Below are 14,006 nucleotides of genomic sequence, written 5' to 3'. Positions count from 1 at the left end.
CATATATACAGTATATATATATATATATATATATATATATATATATATATATATATATATATATATATATATAAATGCATGAAACTGATGGCCATATACACAATATTAATAAATACACCAGAATTACAGAAATTATCAGATTATGAGCTATAAATTGTTATGGCCTGTGCATGTGAGATTAAATTAATACATTTTAGTCCAATATGATAATATTACCATTTCATGAAAAATAAATTCTCTCCAGACCAAAATGACTTGAACACAATAATTAAGGTTAACAAACATTTGTCACACAATTCATTTTTATTTCAAAAACAAGTGTACATGTTACAGCCGAACATCTATTGGATCATATTGAGTCGTGACGAAGGTCAAATAAATAAGAGCTGATATAAAGCAGACAGACGGTTTATAAAATCTGTACAGCAGCTTTGGGTTTCTCTGAAACATCACAGACCAGACAGAAATCAGACACTTACTGGAGTTTAGTATTAATAAATACAGGTGAAAAAATAAATAAGATACATCCCTCTACTATTTTTATGTTTTTTTTGTTGCACATTTATCAAACAACTGCATTCGCTGTAATTGCCCTGCGAGCGGCTCAGACATATATATATAATTATTTATTTCTATTAATATATATAATATTTAAAATATAAATGCATGGCCATAAACACAATATTTATATTATGTAAATTTATTATAAATATTCTATAAATGATATAAAAAGTCCAGTTGGTTCTGAACGTGGGGAATGTTTCTTCCGGCCGCTGCGGTTTATAAGCGACTAACAACAATCTACAAGTAAAACACTTTAACGTATAGAAACAAATAAACCGAGTGAGAGGTCAGGAAACACGTGTGTCCCGATGCAGATCTCTTTACTGTGGTCTGTGTGGATCCCACCGACGTCTCCTTTGGTTTGATGCCCAACTGCTCCAGGTCTGTCAAAGCGTCGCCCCGTTGAGCCGCTGGGACACTCCGAACATCACACAAACACTAATAAAGCAGGTTCACAGTACTTGGTTCCTCTTGCGCTGGAGGCCGAAGCTCCAGGAGTCGCCAGCGTTCGGTGGAGTCTCTGGCCTCTGAAGACGAGCTGTGAGACGGACGCTAGCGCTGGACGCGTCCGCTGGAGAGTTTAGCGCGCGGGATGGAGATCTGCTCTGCGCTGGTCTCGCTCTTCACACTCTGGAACTGGTTCTCTCTGGACGGCTCCATGTAGACGAGTGAACTCTTATTCACGTGTTTCTGCAGGATCACCGTCTGCCGGACAAACAGGAGAGAAATACAGCTGACATCATTCCCAGAAATACATCGTTTTCACCAGATGACTCGAATAGCGCAGTTAAAAAAGAATCATTCTGGGATGACTGTGTTGGGGAGAGCAATAACTAGCAAATGACAAAGATAAAGAACTTGTTGGAGAATGCAAAAAAAGTTTTTTTATTGGGAAAGTGCTAAAAAAAGATCTGTGGAGGAATGCAAAAATAAAGAAATAAAAATGTAATTGATTATTGAGGAGAGAAAAAAACTTTTTTTTTTTTTTTTGAAAAGAACAAAAAAAAAAAAGTTCTGGGGCAGTGCAATAAATAAATAAATAAATAAATGATTTGGTGGGTGCAAAAATTTAATAAAAAAATTTTTTTTTGTGGAAAGTACTAAAAATAAACGACCAAAAAACATATTTTTGGGGTAGTTTTGCAATAAATAAACAAGTAAATGATTATTTAGTAGAGTGCTAGTAAATGAAATATTTTTTTTTTTGGAAAGCAGAAATAATAATAATAATAATAATAATAAAAACTATTTGTGGGAAAGTTAAAAAAACGATTTGTTAGAGAGTGCACAACTTTTTGGGGGAAGTGCAAAAAAATTAAAAATAAAATAAAAACGATTTATTGGGGAGGAGTGCAAAAAATGTAGATTTTTGGTTTGTGCAAAACTAAATAAAAAATAAAACGATTTGTTGAGGAGAGTAAAAAATGTACAAATAAATTTAATATTAATATAATGTATATTTATAAAATATATTAACATTAAAAAGTCAACATGAAATCAAAACAAACTGATATTCCTGCTCTAACTGTATCACTGATGTTACACTAAAGAAAAAAATTTATTATTATTTTTTTTCATTAAATATTGTTTTGCTCAGAAATGCGTCACATGAACGTTTTAAAGGGCTGCAAATGAAGTTCATGTCGACATCGAAAGCTCTTGTTTTGCTGGAGTGTTTTTGTAATTATGATGATATATGATACTCATATGCTGCAATAATTAATTTGCTGACGCATTCTCTTCTTCTGAGACTCTTGGCAGACGCCTCGTTGCTTCACTCTTGTGACATCGTTCGTTCTCGGGTCGCGGTTCAGAGTCGCTCACCTTCTTGGGCGCGCCGTAGCAGGACATCTGAACCCAGTTCTTCCTCCGGTTCACCAGGACGGCCGTCAGGAGGAAGATGACCACAGCCAGCAGGATCCCCGCCAGAATCCAGGCCGCTGATTGGTAGATGAGCGTCATCTCCGTCTGACTCGGGACGTCCCGCGAGAGACCTTCTCCATCTACACGAGAGAACACTGACATCAGAAACCATCGATCCTGAAGCTGCAGTGATGTATTCCCTCGTCTAATCAGCTCAGATTCAAAAAATTATAATAAAAACGAATCTTAAAAATGAAAAAAAAAAAAAGTGTCTAAAAAATTAATCATAAAAATGTTAAATGAATATAAGTAATATTAAAAAAACAAAAAATAAAACACGTACAAAAAATGTATCATACACATGTAACTAAACTAAATAAAAACATAAATAAACAACTTTAAAATAAAAGCAATTCAAATAAAACTAAATTTTGAAAAACAACTTAATAAAAAAACTAAAATAAATATATAATTGTAAAACAAAAACAAAAAATATATATATAAAAACATTTTTTGTTGTGACGTGCAAAAAATAAAATATAAAAAAAAAATTTGGGGAGTGCAAAAAAATCAATTCAAGAAAAATTATTTATTGGGGAGGAGTGCAAAAAATAGATTTTCGATCTAAAAATAAAATCAAAACAAATAATAATAATAATAATAATAATAGAACAATAAATAATAAAAATGAAAATAAATGAAATATAAATATAAATAAATAAAGCTTGTAAAAAGATTAAACAGCTAAATAAAAATTAAAAATCAATAAAATATATATATATTAAATTAGATTTAAAATGAAATCAGCTGGGGTTAATCACCTGTGATGGAGAGGACCGGAGGAGCGGCGGTGATTCGGCTCTCGGTGACAGCCGTCGACAGTATTACCGGCCCCGACGTGCTCGTGATCTCTGCAAACACACGGAATCATCTTGAGCTCATCGATCTCTGAAACACACTCTAAACGTGGCATTCATTCAGCTCATTCCTCGTGGAGGAAATCAAGCTTCAAAATCAAAACAAAGCACAGAGGAAACACGGAGGCCAACAATGGCAGGATTTTTCCCTGTGAAGGAAAAGCTGACGGAGGGATGTTCGCTTGTTCTTTCCTCACATTGAGAGCCGCGGCTCAGGAAACATGTGAACGTGTCGATATCGCTGGGATGTTTGCCATCGAGACTCGAACAGCACAGATCAACATCAGCGCTTGACTTCGATTAGCGTGATGCTTCATCTAACGTAGCCGATTTACAAACATCAGCTTATAAAGTTGAATGTAAAATTGAAATAAATTAAAAAGAAAAATATTTTTAATTAATAAAAAAATAATTATTAATTAGTAAAAAAAGATTAATAAATCATTTAAAAGATACCAGGAATCAAAACACTAAAAATTCTAACAAAATACTGTGTATATAATAAAAATATAATAAATGTAATAAAAATGTTAACACTCAAAAATGAATAACAAAAAGAAAATAATTGTAAAATAAAAGCAAATAAATTACATATGTAAAAATTAAAATGTATTATGTTAATAATATAATGGTTTAATAAAACACTTACAAAATTATTACAATTTAAAATTAAATGAATAAACATTACAAACAATAAATAAATCATCAAGTGCAGTTTAATAAATAAAACTGACAAAAGACTTTATAATAAAAATGCTATATAATATAATATAATATAATATAACATAACATACTATATAATATAGTATAATATAATAAATATAATATATATATATATATATATATTAAACTATACATTGTGTTAAAATAAACTAAATGTATTAAAAAAATATAAAAATAAAAGGACAATTTAAATAATTTTTAAATGTAAATTAAAATTACCAAAAAACTGATTGCATCACAAAAATGTAAAACTAAAATAAATGAATAAACAATCAATAAATCAATCACAATTAAACCCTTCCTAAATGATTGAATTAAATTATAAAAATTCAAAGTTGAATTAATAACAAATATATATATATATATATATATATATATATATATATATATATATATATATATATATATATATATATATATATATATATATATATATATATATATATATATATATATATATATATTTAATAAATGCTAACCAGAATTATTTATTTAGATTATTAACAAGTGAAGTAGAATCACTAATGCATTTTACATTGCAGAGTCTGTGCATTAGTGATTCTACTTCACCTGTTCAATCCCTTTTTCCCATGGTAGAATCAGTGTAAAAGCACAGCAGTCATTAGTGTGTTTGTGTATGTAGACACACATACCCAGCATGCACTGCGGGCAGCACTGGCCCTTCCGCAGCACAGGGACCCTGCAGTCCGCGGCTGGACACTGCTGTGAGAAGCACTGGACGCTCCCGTTACGACAGACACAGCTGCTGCAGGCGTTCGGCTTCCACGAATCACCGGCCTGCAGGACTTCTCCAGAGCTGGAGACGCAGAACTCGGGACGCAGCGGCTCCGGTTTGACCTCTGTGGACAAAAACACAGAAATATGACATTACTGTACGTCATCCTGCTTTCACTGCATTAACCACAGGCCAATGTGCATTTAATGAGCCGACGGAGGGACACCACATGTGTTTCGTGGCCCGCGGGTCACGTGTAAAAGTGTCCAGTGGGTTTATTGATTGGAACTGGCCTCCGGAGAAGCTTTGTGTGTCTGAAGAAGCACATGTTCATAAAACAACCTTCATCTGGACTCAAAACTAACCAGTGACAGGTGAGGAATCAACTTCTGAGCTCTTTTATGACGTTTACTTTTCTTCAGCGATATAGGTCTTTCGATTCTAGTTCTTTAAAAACAATAAAAAATTCCATTTGTCCATTTAAAGATCCATTTATTTTTACTTATTTTTATTTTCACAATACAAAAAAGCGTTGCAAAGCACTTTCACGGAAAATGAAAATGTTTTCTGTTTTGTATGTTTAATGTTAATGTATATCGAAAATAGCAGAGGGCTTAAGACAGAGCCTTGTGGCACACCATACGTTTCTGGTGTTAACTGAGATGATTCCCCAGTTTAAATAAACAAAGTGGTAACAGTCAGACAGGTAGGATCTAAACCATCTTAAAGCCTTTCCTTTTATACCAGTATAGTTTTTTAATCGATCTGTGAGTACATAATGCTCTAATGCAGCTCTAAAGCCAAGTAAAACTAGTGATGAGAGGCAGCCTCGGTCTGACACAGGAAGCAAGTCATTTATAATTTTAACAAGTACAGTTTCTATATGTTTGTGTGTGTGTGTGTGAGAGAGAGAGAGAGAGAGACAGTGTGAGTGTGTGTGTGAGGGAGAGAGAGTGTGAGTGTGTGTGTGAGAGAGAGACAGTGTGAGTGAGTGTGTGATACCTGGACAGACGTAGCAGCAGCCGTCTTTGCTCCTGATCGGCTCGTGACACAAAACTGGAGGACACACTTCAGAGTCACACAGAACTCTTCCCTGTCGACATGTACAGCTGCTGCACTCGTCCAGACGCCACGTCTCTCCCTCCACAAACAGCTCTCCGCCGGGAGCACGACACACCACCAGATCCAGACCCTCCGGCTGCCCGCTGCCCGCCTCGTCTGACACACAGAGACACACACAGAGTGAGGCTTCATCCTGAGACTGAGCTCATTTACATTTAAATTTACATTTAATTTGATGAAAAACTGACTAAATAATCCAGTCTGTCTTTATACACACAGAATACATTTTAGAGAAGCATCTGTCTGAAATAGAAATCTTCTGTAACCTTATAAATGCTTTTACTCTCGCATTTGATCAATTTAATGCATCCTAGATTAATAAAAGTATTGATTTCTTTGTTTTTGAAATCTTGTATCACACTTTCACACAAAAATATTCTGCAGCACAACTGTTTTCAACATTGCTAATAATCAGAAATGTCTCTTGAGCAGTAAATCATCATATTTTCTTGATTTCTGAAGATCATGTGACACTGAAGACTGGAGGAATGATGCTGATAATACAGCGGAGCATCACAGAAATAAATTAAACTTTAACAGAGATTCACATAGAAAACAGCTGTTTTAAACTATAATAATATTTTACTTTACTTTTCTTCAGCGATATACGTTTTTTTAAATCAATTCTAGTTCTTTAAAAACAATCAAAAAGATAAATGTACTTAAAAAAACATTATAAAAGTAAAATCATGAAAAAAAAACATACAAGAATGCATAATTTTAATTTTATTCAGGTGTATTTTTATGAAAATTGTGTGTTTTGTATGTTTAATGTTAATGTATATTGAAAATAGCAGTGGGCCTAAGACAGATCCTTGTGGCACACCATACGTTTCTGGTGTTAACTGAGATGATTCCCTAGTTTAAATAAACAAAGTGGTAACAGTCAGACAGGTAGGACCTAAACCATCACATAGAAAACCGCTGTTTTAAACTATAATAATATTTCACTATTTTTACTGTGGTTTTGATCAAGTAAAGACAGGCTCTGTAAGCATCAGAGGCTCTTGTCAGTGTCGTACCCTCACAGCCGGGGCAGCACTGATCCAGCCGGAGCACAGGGTGGGCACAGCTGGGCACAGGGCAGGTTATGAGCACACACATCTCTCTCCCGGCGTGACAGAAACAGTCCCGACAGCCATCGTGCCAGCCGTCTCCATCCTCGAAACGCTGGCCGCTGGCCGTCAGACAGAAGCTGGAGGAGACGGTGACGGAGACACTGGTGCTGGACACACGTCTGTCTGATTCTGAACATCAACATCATCACAGTCATGAAGAGATTCACAAAATGACAGTTCACATGGTGACAAATTACAAAACCAGTCAGCTGATAAGTAAACCTCCCAAAAAACATGTCCAGGTCATGCTTCCCCCAAAAGAGAGAAAGAAATATAATATATTTTGTATAAATAAATCCATGCACCTTTGAGGATTTTTATCACATCTTTGTAACATTTTTCACATTACTGAAATGCATCTGAATAGTTTAATTTTATTTCTTATTTATTTGTAATTCTCAATGTTGAGACTGATTAGATTTTCATTTCTGTAATTTTTGACAAAATACGGCAATATAATCAGTGGTATTTTAATATCACTGATAAAATATTATTTTGTCATTTACTATTTTGTTTTTATTTTTAAATTTTTTATTACACTTTAATTAATACAAATTTTTGTATGTTTTGTCTTTTTAATTATTTGTTAATTTGACAAGTTTTATAATTTATTTAATTTTTGTAGTTAGTGAAAACTAAATAAAAATTAAAAAGAATAAAATGCTTTTCAAATTAAATAAAAATAAACGGATAAAACAAAAAGCATCATAAAGATGCAAAATTAAAATAAATATTTTAAAAAACAAAACAAAAATAAAAATTAACTAAAACTGTTTTACTTTGTTTTATTTATTTCAATAAATAATAAATAATTTAATAAAATAAGAATGTAATTTAAAATAAAAACATGACAAAATGCTTACTAAAACAGTTAAAATCATAAGAATGTAAAATGTAAATAATTTAAAATAAAACAATACCGCAAAACAAAACAATTAAGCAATAGAATCAGAGGTTTTTTTTAACATAATTATTGTGTTTTTATTTTCCATTTTCAATAAAATTTTTAAGTTTTAGTAATTTTGTTGTTATTTCCCCTCATTTTTATTAGTTTTTATTTTAATGATATATAGATATATATATATATATATATATATATATATATATATATATATATATATATATATATAAATAATATAATAATATTTTAAAATTAATTTTAGTTAACATTTTCATCATTTGAATTAGTTTTTTTAATTGTCTATAATTTTTCTAATTCCTTTTTTATTATTATTGTTTTATAAATATCTGGATATTTCCATTTCCGTTTAAATTTTATTTAACATTTTAGTAATTTTGTTGTAATTTTTATTATCAGATTTTATTATTCATGTTCATTTTCAGTTTTAATTCAAGAAAAAAAAAATTAACAAAAATGATAAATTTGGCCTTTTTTTATACATTTTATTTCATTTATTTTATTTCAAGTTATGGAAATGTTGTTTATGGTTTAGTTAATGATAATAACTGATTTTTTTTCAAGGAAACTCAGCATAAAGAATAAAACTACTAATCTAAAATGTATTATCATAATGATAACATCAGTCTAATATGATAAGAGTATTAGTGTAATGTGAATATGATATCCTATTATAATCCCTGATTTCAGTCTCCAGCTGAAATAACATCCTCTGAACGTCTGATATTCTGCCAATCATGAGTTTATAATTATTCTGTGGATGAACTGAACTGAATGAAAGTTAAAGCAACACACAACTGCTAGAAAAACCAAAGGCAGTGTTTTTTTCCAGCTTCTGCATCTGCGTGTGTTTGCTTTGTTTAAAAGTGTTTTAGTGAAGGTTTCATCTCTAAATATATTTAAGCTGTTTGCTGAAAACTGATCCAGATGTGTGAAAATAGCTGCTGTGTTTATATGTGTGCGACCGAACTGAAATACTCTCCACAAACACACCAGATTTACACAACGATGGCATGAAAATGAGTTGACAGAGTTAAAATAACCAGCCTGAATATGAATAGATTACTGTAATATTCTTTATGATTTATAAGTGTCAGTGTTGCATAATTTCGATTTTAGTTTGTTTTAACAGTTTTGTTGTGCATTTTATACATTTTTATATTTTTTTAATAATTTTGCATTTAATTAGATTAATTATTTTAGTGCATGAAGTTAAACTATTTCTGTGTTTTTATGGTTTTAGATAACTAGAATAACCCTGATGATATGCATATACTGTATAAACACATATGACATAAACCAGACTCACTATGCATATCTTTTCTGAGAGCGCACATGTATTTCCTCGCATTTTGACATCTATAGACATTTATAAATTGCTTGTAGGAACACTCTGTACAGCGAGGCCTCAGATGAGTTCTCATGACCTCTGACCTCTGCTCAAACACTCACCTCTACACTGACAGACGCTGCAGCCCTTCCTGCTCTTCCTGAAGCCGTCGCTGCAGTGTTTGTCGCAGGTGAACGGCGGACAGCGGACGCAGCGGCACATCTCACAGCCGTGCTTGTTCCTCCTGCGACGAGAAACAACACATAAACCATCAGTCAACCGGCACTGACCCGCATAAACCTGCTGATCAAGCTACTAAAGCACAGCTCTTAACGCTCTGATGCACTTCAACTTCTGAAGACGGATGAAAGCACGTCTCACGATACCTCGTAATAACGCAGGACACTTTTATACGTAGAACGTCGTGATTCATTCAAGTTTCTGGTGTTTGGGCACCGGATCCAGATGCTCAAACCGGTCTAACGGACATCTGGTTCTGTTTTCCTCTTTAGAACATGAGCTTCAAGAGTCCAGATATAAGCAGAACCAGATCACTGTAAAACACGCTCACTTCAGCGCTGAACATCATGTCTAGTGCCCTCAGTAGTGCACCGCCAGTATATGAGCTCACTAACTAGAGCCAGCACGGTGCTGGTTTTATTTAATATTAATATTAATCATATTTAATATTATAGCAATTTAAAATTTTAAATAAATAATAAGTAAACATAACATTAAATTGTATAATAATAATTAATATTATATATTTAGGTAAAAAATGTCTAGTTTATTTATCCTTAAATGACAAATAATTATTTTACTGCATTAAAATTATTTCTCTATAAAATTAATTAAATGTATTATTTTATTTTATTATTTCTCTATAAAATTAATTAAATGTATTATTTTATTATTATTTATCTAAAATATTAAATACACTTTTTATATATAATTTTTTATATTTATTAATTGTATTTATATAAATATTAAATTAATTATATTTATTATTATTTACTACAATATTATTAAATAAGAAATAAATACATAAATATAATATAAAATAATTTATATTATATTTAATATTAAATTTAGGGTACAAAATACTAGGTTTAAGTTAAAATGACAAAAGTTGAAAATAATATATTTAATATTTTATTACACAAAAATATATTCTAACATAATAAAAATATATTTTCAATTTGTTATTATAAAAAAAAAACTTATATTTTCTACTACACAGTTATTTAAAATTATCACACAAAAAATTACAAACAAGTATTTATTATTCACAGGAAGAGGAAACTACTATTTCCACTGGTATCTATTCATGAATGATCATCATTATGGCTGCTAATGAATCATTAATGCACGAGTAATTATAGAGTCGTTGTCATAGATCATTAATGAACCAGTCAGAGGTCACTATACTGTCTGTCAGTGTGTCTGTTGTTCATGAATTAAACACGTCCCCTTGCCGGGCAGCAGTACAGTAGTGTTCACTGCTGAGACAGCATGCAGCACACTAACACAGAGCCGGGTCTTTGTGTAAAGTTTTGAGTCAGGACGACTGCTGACTCCACACATACTTCTTTACGTCCTGTCAAATCCAACAGGGAAGCGATTTAAGACCCCTTTTGTGTAGAGTCGACCCGTTCGACTGCTTCATCATTCACACCTCCGTCAAACATCATTAGTGCCGACGTGAATAATAATCTTACTAAATTTACGTTTAACATTAGCCAACACTTTCAAATTCCTCTGCAACCAGAACCGAACTTAGTAGCCTCCAAAGCCGTATCTAAGGCTGTAGGCACGAATGACAAGCTAACAGGCTAACGGAATGCTAACATGATGCGCTAGCAGTTGAGATAAAATATATTTGTATCGATCTTATTGCGTTTAACCCTTTGTTAACATTATTTTAACACCATGATTTTGTCAATTTCAACCGTGGGTTAAAGAACATTTCTTAAGGTTTTAACCCATTTAACCCTGGGTTAACATTAATTTGAACCTGTGAAGTCTATCATGAAATTTTAACCACGGGTTTACATTAGGTTAACACTTTCATGGGGTTAATTTTACCCCCTGTTAACATGAACCCTGTGCTGATGTCATTTTTAACTGGGTTAACATAAGTTTAACCTTGTGACAAGGCCACATTTAACCCTGGGTTAACAATATTTTGACCCTGAGATTAAGTCAATTTTAACGCTGGGTTTACATTATTTTAAAACTTTGATGGGGTTAATTTTACACCCTGTTAACATGAACCCTGTGCTGATGTCACTTTTAGCTGAGTTAACATTAGTTTAACCCTGTAACAAGGCCACATTTAACCCTGGGTTAACAATATTTTGACCCTGAGATTAAGTCAATTTTAACGCTGGGTTTACATTATTTTAAAACTTTGATGGGGTTAATTTTACCCCCTTTTAACATGAACCCTGTGCTGATGTCACTTAACTGGCTTAACATTAGTTAAACCCTGTGACAAGGCCACATTTAACCCTGGGTTAACAATATTTTGACCCTAAAGTTGAGTAAATTCTAATGCTGGGTTTACATTATTTTAACACTTTGATGGGGTTAATTTTACCCCTTGTTAACATGATGTCACTTAATTGGGTTAACAATAGTTTAACCCTGTGACAAGGCCACATTTAACCCTGGATTAACAATACTTTGAACATGAGATTAAGTACATTTTAACGCTGGGTTAACTTTTTTAATTTAACCCCTGGGTAAATATTATTTTATCCACTAGTTGCCAAAGCAACATTCCTTGTTTTAATTTAGTTTAACTTGATCTACTAAGATAACAAAAAACAACAAAAACTATAACTGGCTGCAGATAATTTAGCAACAGAGGAGGGTCATCTTCATTTAAATGCTCATGATCTTTGGGTTTGTTTCCAGATCTTTGTTGCATTTGTTTATCTTACTAGCAATAAATGCTAGAATCAAACACACTCTGAGCAGAAGATGATCTCAACATGAGCCACTATAAACAGGGATTTCCTCCAGAGTGAGCTGAAGAGAGAGGGCTCAGATGACTCAAACAGCTTCAGAAGTGATCCAGTAAACCCTCCGTCTCCCCTGAGGGAGCTCAGACACCGGGTTTACAGAGAAAATCTATCTGCTCCATCCTCCACTGGAGGCAAGATACCATTGAAATCACACCGCACACTCACATACAGACACGATCTGCATTTGATTGTTGTGTTGAAACGGAAAGATGGTTCTGAAATAAAAAGCACTGCTCCTTATTTGGAGAGCAAAGCACCAAGATATTTGACCAGGGTCACATATTACTGGGGGTCAAACATTAATTTAACCCTGTGATAAGGTCACTTTTAACCCTGGTTTAAACAACATTTCACTTTTGTATTTAGACAGGACGTAGCATTGTAATTCGGTTATGATTATTTAATTACTACTATAATTACTTTTAACAATGGGTTAAACAATTTATCACTTCCATTTAGGCAGAGGTTCGCACTGTGTTTAAACATGGGTCAACCCATGGTTTTAACCCCATGGTAACGTCACTTTTAACCCTAGGTCAGCATCATCTTAACCCTGTGATGAGGTCACTTTCCACCATGGGTTAAACAATGTTTCACACTACTATTTAGACAAAGGTTTGCATTAATTTTAACCCTGTGTCAACATTATTTTAACGCCATGATGACGTCACTTTTAACCCGGAGATAAACAGCATTTCACACTAGTATTTAGACAAAGGTTAGCACTATATTTAACCCTTGATTTACACTATTGTAACCTTTTGCTGTTGTCATTTTTAACCCTGGGTTAACACTATTTTTACTCAGTACTGAGGTCACTTTCAACCCTGGGTTAAAATTATTTTAGCCCTTTGATGAGGTCAATTTTTCTCCTGAGATGACATTACTTTAACGCACTGATGTGGTTACTTGTAAACTAATTTAACCCTGTGATGAGGTAAATTTAATCCCGGGTTAAAACAATTTGAACTTACTTTTAACTCCGGGTTAAACAAAGTTTTACACTTGTATTTAGTCAGAGGTTAGCACTGCCTTAACCATATTTTAATTCAGTGAGGAGGACACGTTTAACTCTGGGTTAACTATTTTAGCCCTCCACTGACATCACTTTTTTACACATAGATGTAAGAACCACATTTAACCCTAGGTTAACAGTATTTTATCCCTAATATCACTTTAACCCTGGGTTAAATTTTTTTGTTTAAAATTTCATACTGAAAGAGCTAACACAGACTTTATTTCTGAGAGTTATTTAACCTTACAATTTCCGAGTTAATTAGCAACACCTAACTTATTATAACCTAACAGCATGTGACAAGTTTATGAATACATGCAGAAATATATATATATATTTTAATAATTCATGACATTTGGTTCTTAGATACTTATTGTTACTGGTCATGAGCAGAGATATAAACTTACATGTATCCATACGGGCATGTCTTGCTGCAGGTCATGGGGCGGCATTTTGGTGCAGATACACATTCACACACTTCACAGCCATAGTTGTCTTTCTCATAACCCAGGGGACACTCCAGAGAGCAGTACGTGGACACATCAGGACAGGTTTCATCTGAAAAACACAGTCAATTATATACAAAAGATGACGAGTAAACAGCAAGGGCCCTATTTTAATGATATAAACACAAAGTGTAAAGCGCACGATGCAGGTCCACTCAAGGGAT

The 14,006-nt window shown here is 32.9% G+C and overlaps 1 protein-coding gene across 1 annotated transcript in view; it reads right to left on the bottom strand.

Moving 5' to 3' along the window:
- Nucleotides 1–284: 284 nt before the first annotated feature.
- The window catches only part of LOC127933549 (cysteine-rich motor neuron 1 protein), a 40,451-nt gene continuing 26,729 nt past the window's right edge, over nt 285–14,006 (bottom strand). Inside the window, exons 7-14 of the mRNA XM_052530593.1 lie at nt 13,744–13,894; nt 9,415–9,536; nt 6,948–7,172; nt 5,806–6,021; nt 4,721–4,927; nt 3,249–3,338; nt 2,389–2,567; nt 285–1,269 (exon numbers count right to left, since the gene is read on the bottom strand). Coding sequence (XP_052386553.1) covers nt 1,117–1,269; nt 2,389–2,567; nt 3,249–3,338; nt 4,721–4,927; nt 5,806–6,021; nt 6,948–7,172; nt 9,415–9,536; nt 13,744–13,894 — 1,343 coding nt within the window. The 3' untranslated portion in view covers nt 285–1,116. The remainder of the gene's footprint in view (nt 1,270–2,388; nt 2,568–3,248; nt 3,339–4,720; nt 4,928–5,805; nt 6,022–6,947; nt 7,173–9,414; nt 9,537–13,743; nt 13,895–14,006) is intronic.

This window comes from Carassius gibelio, chromosome A17 (assembly GCF_023724105.1).
Source record: "Carassius gibelio isolate Cgi1373 ecotype wild population from Czech Republic chromosome A17, carGib1.2-hapl.c, whole genome shotgun sequence".
NCBI classification, from domain to species: Eukaryota; Metazoa; Chordata; class Actinopteri; order Cypriniformes; family Cyprinidae; genus Carassius; species Carassius gibelio.
Note: the sequence above shows the minus strand (reverse complement) of the source record. Positions and strands in the feature narration are given on the sequence as shown.